We start from the raw sequence: 13058 nt of genomic DNA, 5'->3' as shown, positions 1-13058 counted from the left end.
CTATATTGCTGGAGAGTTCATATCACAAGGAGAGGGGGACAATCTGAGACCACTTGGAGGAGAACTGAGGAATGCAGCCAACAGTAGGAGCACATGAATCATCGAGCCCTTCCAGCCAGCTTTCAGCCATTCAAGTCAGTTCTGCACTCAACATCTGGGGTCAAAGCACATGACCCAGGGTCAAGAGGCCCTTGTTCAAGATCCAGCCTGAACAGACACCCTGAGCAAGGCCTGGTAGCTGCACCTGGGGCTCAGTTTCCCCATTTGAAAAAACATACTACGTGGCTCCATTCCCAGGGGCAGGCCCAGGCAGAAGACCGCACAGGGGAGAGCTTTAAAACCTGGAAGCCCCCCAACAGAGCCAGACAAGTGACTCTTTGCTTCCTTTATTCCCCTCCTCTACCTGTCCATTTAGTTAAACCACACCAAAGCAAACAGGGCTGCAGGCGCCAGTCCACAATCACAGAACCAGAGACACACATGAAGAAGTCCTCTTGCTCGTTCCAGCCCCAGGGACACTGCAGGGAGCAGAGACAAGGTTCCCCACTGTGCCCTGTCCAAATTCCTGGCCTGCAGAATCATAAGAAATAATAAAATTGTTGTTCTTTTAAGCCACTCAGTTTGGGAGTAATTTGTTACATAGCAATAAGATAACCAAACAGATGAAAATAGCTTATTTCCTTGTAATACAGGGACTTGGAATGATTTCATTTCTCATTAATGGCGCTATAATGTTTTTATGTATAATAAGTTTTAATAATGCATGGAGGTGGGGGCATCCTAGGTGCCTCGCCCCCTTTGCTGCCCACAACCTAGTAGTCAAGTCCTCCACATGTTATTTCTGGAACACCTTGACCCTCTCCTTCCCCCTTCCACTGCCCACTGATTCCTGTAGTAGCCTCCCAATCTCCCTGCCTCCAGTCTGTCCTCTCTAAACCATGTGCTTTTCACACCTCGGCCAGAGTGGCAAAGATCTGATCGTGTTCCCATCTCCGAATCCTTTAATAACTCACCATCTTCACCTTTCATAGCAATCGGATGGTGCGTATCCTTTAGCCCCTGTCCCACCTGACAATGTCACTATCTATGGGCAGGCACACAAGGTTGCATACTATACAACTCCAGGGGCACTGCTCTCAGAGGCTACACTATGAGCTGGGCCCTTTGGAGCCAAGCAATGTAACCCTGCGCTACGGTACTCAATGTCCCCCAATCAGAAACACTTCATATTCTTCTCATTTCATGCCTTTTTCACTCAAATTTTTCTTCATTTCTCTCATATACTTCCTCCGAGCTCTAATTTGTGTAATTTACCTTACCCAGTAAATCAGTCCATCAAAATTGGCCAGACATTCAAAAATTGTCTGTTGAACTCCTACCATGTGCCCAGCTCCTAGGTATCCCTAGGAATAAATAAAACAAGCAAGAACTCTGCCTTCAAGAAGTTCTCAAGCCTACTAGATAGTCATTTATTTGTCACATAGACCAGAGGTAGGCAAACTTTTTCTGTAAATGATCAAACAGCAAATAATTCGGTTTTGCCAGGCCATGCAATCTTTGTCTCAACTCTTCCACTCTATCCCTGTACTGTGAAAGCAGACATAGATCATATGTAAACAACGGGCATGGCTTTGCTTCAATAAAACTTTATTTATAAAAGGAGGAAGCTTGGTTCACAGTTGGCTGACCCCTGGTAGGCTGACTGTGAAGTCTTTTCTGATTAATCCCATTTCCACAAGGATGCTTCCTTTGTTGTGTGACTGCATCTGCCTTCAATAAATGTCGAGTCTTTCCCCACAGCAATGGTAGGAGAAGATTTTGGGGAAATGAAAGTATCAAGAGTATGGAAAAATGAATAAATTAACCAGGTATAAGATTTATTACACTGTAGAAGCAGTACAATACATTGGTTAAGGCAACAGACTATGAAGCCAGATTTCCCAACACTACCTCTTACTAGTTTGTATCTCTGGAGTAATTACTAAACTCTGCATTCATCCATTTCTTCATCTCTTCAATGGGCAAGCAGGTATAATCTCCCTCTTCAAGGAGGTATGTGTTAAATGAATTAACATATACAAAGTACAATAGTGAGGGATCCATCAGAGCTTGCTCTTCTCTACCATTATTGCTGCAATTTAATGTAAAAATTATATATTACAGGCAACCAAGGTAAAAAATGAAACTGAAAGAATTAAGTAACTCATCATATTGTACTTTAAGAACTTAAGACACATACCAGCCTCTCCTGGAAAGGGAAATATCTCTTACAACTCTATTCTGAGAAAAATCTCTCACATGGCACATGAGAGCAAGAGATTCTGAATGACATCATGAGAAACGCCTCCAGCTCAGAACCCTGGGTAACGCAGGAAAGCGCCTGTGACTGTGGCGTGCCATGTTCAGTAACTGTCGAGGTATCATACTAAAATATAAGCTATGTGCCATCCAAAGACCTCACCAGTTCTGACATTCTTTAATTCCTTCTGTTTTATTATGTCTTTGCAAAAATGTTAAAGAAATTTTCTTGATTGACAAAATATTATCATGTTATTAACTATGCCTGGGGTTGGGCACAAAGAAATATTAGGAATTTTAAGTGGAATTTTACAATGCCTTAGTCCCACATTTTCGTCTAGTGGAATGAAAAACCAAAACCATAACGAAAATTAATGAAGAAAGAAAATCTAATGTTAAGAATGTGTCTTTAAAACTTAACCTTTGTGTGCCTCGGCTCTTACAGCTGTAAAAGGAAGCTAATAAAAGGACCCACTTCATAGAGATGCTGTGGGCATCAAATGACGTCTCTTCTGTAAGACACTGAAAGCAGAGCCTGGTACATAAATGTCATCTAACGGTCACCTACCACTGTGACAATTGTTATTAATATTTGGTTTTACATAATCCTATACCCCTTGCCCTCTGCTACCTTTCTGTTGACTCTTGCTTTCTTAATGCATCTGATTGGCTTGCAAATATTGAGCCCCTCTAGGCAATGGGCTATATGTCTCTGGAGTTCCACACAGCTAAATTCAGGATAGCTTTTAATCAAGGCTTCCAGAGTTAATGAACTCTTTGAAATCCCATCTAACAATAAGTTAATATTAAAATGCTTATGACAGGTTTCTTGCCTTTGATGATTTTACAACCCAATGGGAAAATCAAGCTTAACACTCTTGAAACATTAAATTCTCATATGCCTGCCATATAACTCGGGCCTGCTACATTATTGATTTCAGCTTTCTCCAAAAAAAAATCCTGGAAAAAAGTTCTAAGTTGCTTGAATGGGCCCATTTATTGGGTTAGTTTCTAGAAACAGAGAAATTGTTAGTAGTGCTTATTTCTATTTCAAGAAAACATATTTAAAGTCTTATTTTCACATTGAAAATCAAGGCTAACATTCCCAAATTAGGTAGGTTGGTTGGTTGGTTCATGGTAGGAAAAAGCAAACAAACTAGTGTGTAAATTAGCCTAATAATCTGTTCACTATTTTGCTTGCTTAGAGTCACTGGCATAATACTATAACCCTTTTAAGTAGCTGCTACACAAGACAAGAAAGAAACATTTCACTATTCTTCAAAATTCCAAATAAGCTTGGAGAGGTATCTGTCCTATTTCCATCAGCCCTGACTTCATTTCACTGGAGGCTGTGCATGTTTTAATTAATTTGTAATACCAACAACTTATGCATTTTTGTAAACAACCTCTATGTCTTAAATGTTACAAAATGAGTCACATAAATAAATATTTTGTCTTCATCTTCATGTTTAAAATGTGGAATCGCTGCCCTGGTTGGTTTTGCTCAGTGGTTAGAGCGTCAGCCCGTGGACTGAAGGGTCCCGAGTTCGATTCCAGTCAAGGACACATAGCACGGTTGCAGGCTGCAGCCCTGGCCCAGGTCGGGGCAAGTGCAGGAGGCAACCCATCCATGTGTCTCTCTCACATGGATGTTTCTTTCCTTCTCCCTCCCCCACTCCTCTCTCTCTCTCCCTTCCACTCCCTCCGGAAAAGCAATGGGGAAAAAATATCCTCATTTGAGAAAAAATAAAATAAAATGTAGAATTGCTGAAGCCTCTAGTTAAGAATATATTTTTTAATGGTGTCTCAACATTTTAGCTTAATCTTTTCAATAAATGCAAGGACAAACCACACCACTGCAGAAGTCTTTTACCCATATTTTAATTATTAACCTATCTGACTTCAGATGAAGTCTTAAAGTCCTCTTTGTAAAGCAAAATGGGCTTTATAAAGTCTACAGAACTTTTTCTGTGTTCCCTGTTAACGTTCTTTATTTTAATAACAGACTTCTGTGTAATTAATCCCTAGGAGTTTGCCGTCACATAATCTACCCTGTGTATGAACTGTTCCATGTGTATTTTTCTGGGAACAAGACCTCTGGAAAAAATAAACAAATAAACAAAGACCAAAAGGAATCACGCACAAGGGGACAAGTTGTGTGAAAGACAACCAGTCTCATACACTTATAAACCAGGCACCGAGGATAAAACTTCTCAATTCATCTTATCAGAGATTCAGGGGAAGGGGTTCCACTCTAAAGATTTTTTTCCCCTTTGACAGGAAGCTGTAATATTTCCTTATTTGGGAGCTAAAGCAATAAGGCAATCATAAATGGTGCATAACTACTGCTATTCAAGTAGAGTTGTGTGGTTTTTTAATTGGATCATCTCTCACACTTTTTGCCTAGTCACACAAGTTAAGAATTTGGCCGAGAAAAAATCTGATGGACTAAAATTTTAATGATAAAGCTTGAATTTTATTACTTCTCATAAAGTCATTTCACACATGTGAAGCATCGCCCAAGCAAAAGAAAACTACTATACACTTATTATTTGAAAACACTTTTGAAATTGCAAAATTCTCATTTCAAAATCGAGAAAATTGTAATTTTTGCAGAGTCAATGCAGACCACACTCACTCCATAAAAATTTTTTTTAAATCCTGTAAAAACAGAAATTGGCGATTTACTCTAAGAAAACACAGCAAAAACTGGGAAGAAACTTGAGGATGCTTAAATTTCCACTGTGGAACAGCTTCTGCTGCCCAGTGGGAAGGAGAAAAAAAAAACCACCTGCAACAGGATGGGAGGAGAGGAAGACAAGCTAGGACTATACACCCAGACAGGGGAAAAGTAGGCAGGTCCGTAGTCTGTGAAGTGAGGGAGCTGACAGGACAGGAATACATATACCAAGAAGGACACCAAGGTGAATTCTGTAGTCACCTGTTACATCAGAGAAAGACAAGAAGGTAGTAATTGTAGGAGAGTCTAGACCAGTGCACAGCAGATACTGATGAGCTTAAAGTACCTTTTAACTAGAGGAAATATTAGTGAGGTGCTGAAAGTTGCTGCCACCAACTGGGCATCAGGCAGACTTAAGGGTTACAAATCACTTTCACTTCATAAATGGTGCATTTCCATTAAAATGGTAAACAGGTTTTACTGTAGTCAAAGAGGTTAGTTTTAAAGCCGGTAATATTTTAACTAGCAAAAATAGAACTTTCAGCAATAACTGGAAAAATGTAACACACAACTGCTTTCCCTGATGATTTATGCAGCAGGGCATGATTCAAAGACTTATTCATGTGAGACTGTAACAGCAATAAACAGAGAGAATACATTCTAAATGCTATTCAAATTTAACATCAGAATTGGCATTTGTTTAAACTGAATTGGAAAACTTTTGACCCAGCAGTTCTATTTTTATTCATTTATACCACATATAAATTTGCACATGTACACACACAGGTATGTAGAAGAACGTTGGTAGTTGCAAAAAAATAATATAATATAAAGAGCCATCATTAGGGAATTGTTCCAGCCACATTATGGAATTCTATATGTCAAGAGAATGCATGAGGCAGATCCATATGATTACTAGATGGTTGCACTAAAGCTATATAAAAGTGGGCAAGGTTCAATATAGTATGTATAGTATATTCCATATATTAAAATGAACACACACACACGTGTGAATATATATGTATACATATATATTTATGCATATATGTATTTGCATATGTATATACATATGCCTATAATTTTTTAAAATGCCCAAGAAAATGGTCTCTGAGTGGTAGATAAATACTTTTAATTGTATATCTTTTTAAATTATCATTTTTACCTCTCCAAATGTCTGTATAACTTATAGATAACATGACAATGATAAAAATAAAAACTCTTATATTATAAAGGTTCATTATTATATCATATTATATTAACATATTATTATACTATAAAGGTTAAATTTAATTATTTTTAAAACCTTTCTATATGTAAAATCTTAAAGATAACATGAGAATTAGGAATAGCCATAAATGCTGTTCCATTTAATATCATGTTTTTAGAAAGGCTTTAAAAATAGTTTGCTATCTGTGTTAGTGACCAAATACTGTGAGGAACAGAGAGGGTTATCTCTCTGTAGTCATAAAATTGTAAAACCCAATAGAAATAAGTGCTGGTGTGAGTAAAAGTGTGGAAATCCTGTTAAGCAGCAAAGCTTAGTTTCTGTTTTCACACTGAGTCTTTGCCTCCCAAGGAAACACACTGGTTGGTGATAGCACAGAGAGATGAGACAAATGTCTGGCCAGCCCTAACGTCTCCCTGCAGACTTCCACCCACAGAATTAGACCCCCACTTCCTCTCTCTCTATAGGAACAATGGCATCGAGTTGAGATGTTGAGATAACATTATCTAGCAGAAATATTTTTTGAAGGGAAAATGCTGGACTAAATGAGGTCTTTCTGAGAACGTATGAAAATCAGAGTTCCAGTCCATCTATTGAACTCGCCTCACGCACAGAGCGGTCAATGCCTGCTGCCTGGTCAGGGTCAGGCTTCGGATGTTAAGCAAACTTTCTCTCCAACACTGTCGGAATCCTGGGATTACTTTCCACGAAGACCGAGATGGAACTAAATTAATCACAGCTATTTCCTGGGGTTAGAAAATCATACACGTTTTACCACAGCCTAAGTGCTTGGCTCTGACACTCATGTTGTCCCCAACCTAGACCAGGACTCAAAAACTGATCTGTCCGTTCAGTGCACTTTTTACTCCCTACCTGGGCCATGCAAATACAAATTTCACTACCCATATAGTTAAAACAGACCATAACAAGAAAGAATAAATGAAATGTCCAGCCACATATCCCAGGAGACAGCATCACTGGGTCACTCGGAGCCCTATAATCAAGCTGCAGAACCACTCAAAAAAGAGCAACAGTGAGAATCACAAGAACTTAATGGAAAACCTCTGAGTATTTCCTGTCTGGGTTCATTTAATAGGCTCCTCCAAGGAGATGAAATGGGTCATTTACCGTCCATCCTGCTGCTTCTACGGAGGCCTGAATTTAATTGCAGAAAGAAATTTCTTTCTCAATCTGAACAATTCTGAAAGAAGCCTACTGCCACCCTTCATTTCGGGGAACTGACGGTCCTTGGTCGGTCCACCTGCCTAGTTTAAGTCTTTCCTGCTGAAACATTTTCTAACACAGGGGCATAGGAAGCTGGTGGAATGCCCAGTGGCATGAACAGAACACATACCCCACTGGTTTAAAACACCCCTGCGAGGCCGGGTCCAGCAGTGTTGCTGCCCCAGTGAAACCAAGACTCCTTGCAGCCCAGAAACCGGTGCTCAGGGGCTCCGGCCCTGCTGAGCTTCCAGTGTAGACGCCTGAGGCGCGGTGCCGCTCAGAGGGCTCGGCCCCGACTCTCATAAGCGTAACCGAGGGGCCGGCCCGTCACGGCGTCTCCTCTGGCCGGCTGTCCCCGGGACCCCTTGCTGGCCCTGCTCCCTTACAAACGGAGCATCTGCCAAGGTGCCCGCCAGGAAAGGGCTTTCCCCTAAACCCAGCCGGAATGGGTAGGAAGGGAAAGGAATGGACTTTTCTCCCAGTCGCAGCTCCTCCCCTTCTTCCTCAAAGAGCCCGTCTGGCCTCCCAAAATCTGCCTCGACACTCGCCCCAGATTCCTTTTAACCATGACCTCGCCTCCGGGGCGGGAATCCCGAAAGAGTGGTTTATCCTCGAAGGCACTGAGGATCGGGGAAACCCTGTGGCCCTTCTAAGGTGCCCCCAGGAGGTCTTGCCAGGGATCCTTCTACAGTCCAGCGTCCGTCCCGCGCGTTTCTCCGGAGAAAGAGGGAGGGGAGACCCGCACCGGAGGCGCCGGCCCGCTGCATTACCCTTTCAGCGCGTCGTGTCCTCCGCCGCCTCTTCTCTTGGCCCGGCTGGCTCTGGTTTCCTTCACGTTCCCAGCTTCCAAATTGGTATCCGCCCCATGGCTCGTGTAGGACGCGAAGAGGACGGTAAATCCCAGGGCGACCTCCAGCAGCGCCCCTCGCCGCATGGTGCCGAGCGGCCGCGCGCTCCCGCCGCCTCGCGCCGCGCCCGGGGCTGCTCCGCGGCCGCCGGGGTCCCGCTCTCCCGCCGCCCGCGCCCCGGGCCGGGCTCCTCCCGCCTGCTCCAGGCGCCGGTCCCACTTCAGGCGGCCCGTGCCAGCTGCAACAGACAAACCGCCCGGGCGGGGAGACAGTCAGGGCATCGGGATGCTGAAGCTCCGCGGTCCCCATGCCCCAGCCCGGCCCGCGCGCCGCCCGCGCGTGGCGCACTTATTTTGGGTAAGTGAAGACCGTTTGGTCCACAGCTGGCTGCAAAGCCCAGGCCCCCCTCCCGCCCCGGCGGCGGGGGCTCCAGCCAACCCCACGGCCTCCCGGACGCTGCCTGCAAAGCGTGCGGCACAGTGCTGGTGTCCGGCGAGGTCCTAAGCCCCGGGGCGAGTTCGCCGGGTTTCGTTTATTTTCTGTTTTTTAATGGCACGCATTGCGCGCGTCGCGCGCGCCGAACGCCCCGGCTCCCCAGCCTGTCCCCGCCGAGCGCGGGGCCGGGAGCCCGCGCCCGTCCCAGGCCGGCGTCGGGCGCTGCCACCGCCCCCCGAGCATCTGACGCGGAGCCCGGCACCCGGAGCCCCGGGCCAGGAGGCTGTCAGGCAGCGGGGGGCCAGCGCCAGCGGCGGACGTTCCGGGACAGCCCCTCACCCCCGTCCCTGTCCTCGGAGCTCCAGCCCGGCGGCCGCCCCCCCAGCCCCGGCGGCCCCCGACCCCCGGCGGGACCCCGGCGGCACCCACTGGAAAAGCGGCGGCTCCGGCTCCCGAGCAGGCGGCGGCTGTCCCTCGGTCCGGCCGCGGCAGCCGCTGCCCCGCTCCGCCCGCGGTCGTTCCAGCTGTGGCCGCCTGTCCGCCCGTGGCACCCACAGTCTCTGCCGCGGCTCCCGCGCCCCCTCCTTTCCCCACCTCTTCAAGTATCGTCTGCGCAGCGGTTTCTCGCGAGAGAAATACTTTTTTAAAAAAAAGAAAGAAAAAGAAAATGACACCCCCTCCTACATCCCCCTCATCACCACCCCACCCCTCGGCCCCATCCATCCGCCCTTTCCACTCCCCTTTGCCAGCCACCGCCTCGGCGCGCGGGCCCGCCTCGCTCGCAGGACGAGCGCAGCGGGAGGAGGCGGAGGTGCTCGGGTCCCGCCCGGCCTGGGGCTGCTCGTTTGGGGGGGCGGGGGTGAGAAGTTGAAGGAATGGGAAGAAGCGGAGTCAGCGGGGCAGCCGGCTCTGCGGCCGCGAGGTCAGGACCCAAGATGAGCCCCTCTCGTGATCCGGGAAGCCCGGCCGCGCGGAGAGCTGTGCCACCTGCGCCAAGGACGCGCGCTGCGGGCGGAGGCCTAGGCGGCCCCGCGCGAGGCCAGCCCTGCCCCGCTGCCCGCGTCTCTCACGGTGCCTCCGGGCTGGGCGGCGAGCGGCGCCCGCGGCCCGAGCCTGGGGCCGGAGGGTCGCGGGCCGCGGGCGGAGCCGAGCGCAGGCGGCGAAGGGGCTCGGCCGCTGCCACTTGCCGCCCTGGAGCCCAGAGCCTGCGCTGGGCGCGGTGCTTCGGAGGCTCGGTTCCAGCCATCCCGGCTGCGTCCAGGATTCTCGACAGTCTCGGTGTGATTACGACCCAGAGGCCTGGGAATGTTGGAACCTGGGATTTGGGGGAGAGGGGCTTGAAGGGATGGCCCTCTTGCCCAGCCCAAAGCTAAGACTGGGTTTCTCCTGGATGACCCTATTTCACCTGCCACACACACACACACACACACACGCTGGGCTGCGGCTCCAGGACAAGCAACGCACAGTGACTTTGGAGAGTATAGTATCTATGACATCTTCATATGGATAAGGCCCCTGGCATTGCCTGCACCCTGTAACGGTTTGGGGGGGGGGGGCAGGAAATCCCACCTTAGGCCTTGGCCACTGGACCTGGAGTCCCCGGGAAATCCCCATGTATCAGCCACCAGCTGTCCAGCAGAAAACACTGCTCAGCACAAACAGGAATCCTGTCGAAGGGGTTTTTCCTTCTTTGCAATTGTTTGTGCCTCGTTAATAGGGTATAGGCACCTGGGCAAGTTATTTAACATCTTTCCGATTGCAAGATGGGGATAAAAATAATAATGTTGACCACACGGGTTGTGATGGTGATGATGAGCCTGCTGAACTGTTAGGACACTTGAAGGTGAAGAACAATTAAATTGTCAAAACTATGGGCCCATTTAAAATTATAGTCCTATAAGTATGTGGGGTCTAATTTTAAGGTTAAGAAATTCTCTTAGCAGAGTCATGAATCGGAGCCCAGGTCACACCCTTGGTTGAGTCAAGGTGATCATTCATTCAAGAAGTTATTTACTGAGCACTAGCTATGTACCAGTTGATGCATCATTGAAACAGGCTTCTTGGTGAGCAAGGCAGAATGTTTCTCTCCAGCAGTCTAAAGGAAAGCCAGAGTTGGAAATAAATAGTGACCCAATTGTTAAATGCCAAGAGGGAGAAATACTGGCTGTTTGCTTGGAGGATATATAGAAGGGGCACTTGACCTAGCTTGGGGCCTATCAGGGAAAGCTTCCATGAGGAGGTGTTATTTAACTTCATTTCAAGCACATGACTAGACTGTACTCAGGGTAGTGGTTCTCAACCCTGGCTGTACAGTAGAATGACCTAGGAGCTTAAATAATCTGACACCAGGACCCAGCCCCTGGAGGTTCTGATTTAAATATTCTGGAATAGAGCCTATACTAGGGCATTTTTTTTTAATTTATCTTTATTGTTGAAAGTATTACAGATGTCCCCTTTTCCTCCCCCATTGACCCCTTCTACCCTGCACCCACCTCCCACCCCAGGCCTTCACCATTCTTAAAAGCTCCCTGGGCAGGGAGAGGTAAGGGGGTTATTCAGATTGGGAACAGAGTCTGAGCAGAGGAACCATGGCTCAGGAGAAGCATGGCTACTGGAGATCCAGGAAGGTTTTGTCCTGCCCACCAGTTCTCTGGACGGTTCTGCACCCTCTGCGGAAATCTGGAAAGTCTGCCTGCTTTCCCTACACGCCACTAACATGCGAGACACTCTGTAGTCTCTCTGAGAATCTTCCACTCAGTGGCATGTTGGGCAGCAGCCACGGAACACAGAGCTTTTCTTTGCCCATGAAGCAAAGAGCAAATCCTGGTGCCTTGCAAGTCCCCTGTTCCAGCATTTCTGGCCATTTCTATTACTCATAACTCAACCCTACACTACCTTCCAGAATTTCACCTCTAAGAGAGAGACTTAGATCAAATGGTTGCTGCTGCCCTTTCCCCTCTTTTCTCCTTGGCCCCTTCCTCCAGCAGAGGAAAGACTTTCTGCGTCCTCTGCATATGGGATGGGAGCTCTAGCCCATATCCTGCCTTCTTTGGGCAGTAAGTCTCATGACTTCCACCATTAAGCAAAAGAATCTGCAGGGGAAGGGGGCAGAAACCTGATTACTGAAAGGGAAATGCATTTTTAAATATATAAGAAATATTCCTATTATAGAGGCAATCAAAATATATATTAGAGCAGTGTGCTACCAGGAACAAAGTTCAGTAATAAATAAAGAAAATCCATATCTTTGCAATAAGATTTTCTTGATGTCATATGATTCAGAAGCCACCTCTCTTCATACTTATCACAGTTTATAACACTGTTTGCAAAATAAGTTCAAAATTCATAGGCGAGAATCCCCTTATCCCTCCTCTTCGTTTCAAAGAATTCTGTCCATTCTAAGAGCACCCTCCTTGTTCATAAGGTGTTTTAGCTCATGAGGTCTCTCTCTTTTTCAAACTTCATTGCTCTTATAAACTGAGTTATTCATTTCATAATTTATTATTTGTACTATATAATTATAGTATTTCTCCTATGTGCCAAGCACTGTTAGGTACTGACAATTGGGATATTTATTTTATTGTTATAGTGAACTATATATTTTTTTCTGTAGTCATTGTAACTGTTCTCCCCAGCTGGATTATGGATCCTTAAGAACAAGGTTCTTATTCAAGGAAACTTGTACAGTGTCATAAAAACTGTTACAAAAGAATACTAGTTAATTGGTTGTTGTTTGATCAAGTGGAATCTTCTGGCATTTTAACTTCAAGACCACTCTCATCACCTTATATCTCCTGGATAGATGTCTCTGTCAGCAAGGGTTCTGTCTACAAGCAAGAAAACTAACTCTGGACAATTTAAGTTAAAAATAATACTTAGCCCTTGCTGGTTTGACTCAGTGGTGAGAGTGCCAGCCCTCAGACTGAAGGATCTCTGGTTTGATTCCGCCAAGGGCACGTACCTCAGTTGTAGGCTCTGCCACCAGCCCCAGTCCGAGTGCGTGCGGGAGGCAACCAATCGATATGTCTCTCTCACATCGATGTTTCTCTCTCTCTCTCCCTCCCACTCTCTCTGAAAAGCAATGGCAAAAATATCCTTGGGTAAGAATTAAAATAATAGTAATAATAATAATAAATGCTTAAAGAATTATCAGGTCATAAGATGGCTCATTGAACGTGACTTTATGATAAAATGGAGAATAGCTCAGTTTTGAGTAGAAGCAGCAGGAACAAATGGAGAATGTCTTCAGTGTGATACTATTTGAGTGAATCAATTCCAACCATTTTGGTCCTTCTGCCACCCTTCTCAGGATTCACATTCAAAAGCTAGGGGCTGATTGGCCTTCGTA

General features: G+C 46.1%; 1 protein-coding gene across 2 annotated transcripts in view; it reads right to left on the bottom strand.

The window, feature by feature from the left end:
* FBN1 (fibrillin 1) overlaps positions 1-8376 on the bottom strand; it is a 229393-nt gene extending 221017 nt beyond the window's left edge. Inside the window, exon 1 of one of the 2 annotated variants that reach the window (XM_016211097.2) lies at positions 8198-8376. In XM_016211097.2, coding sequence (XP_016066583.2) covers positions 8198-8361 — 164 coding nt within the window. In that variant the 5' untranslated portion in view covers positions 8362-8376. The remainder of the gene's footprint in view (positions 1-8197) is intronic. The other variant, XM_087821626.1, reaches the window with a different exon arrangement.
* Between the last annotated feature and the right edge of the window lie 4682 nt (positions 8377-13058).

This window comes from Miniopterus natalensis, chromosome 1, assembly GCF_054644295.1.
Source record: "Miniopterus natalensis isolate mMinNat1 chromosome 1, mMinNat1.hap1, whole genome shotgun sequence".
In the NCBI taxonomy this organism is placed as follows: Eukaryota; Metazoa; Chordata; class Mammalia; order Chiroptera; family Miniopteridae; genus Miniopterus; species Miniopterus natalensis.
This window is presented reverse-complemented; position numbering and strand designations above follow the sequence as displayed.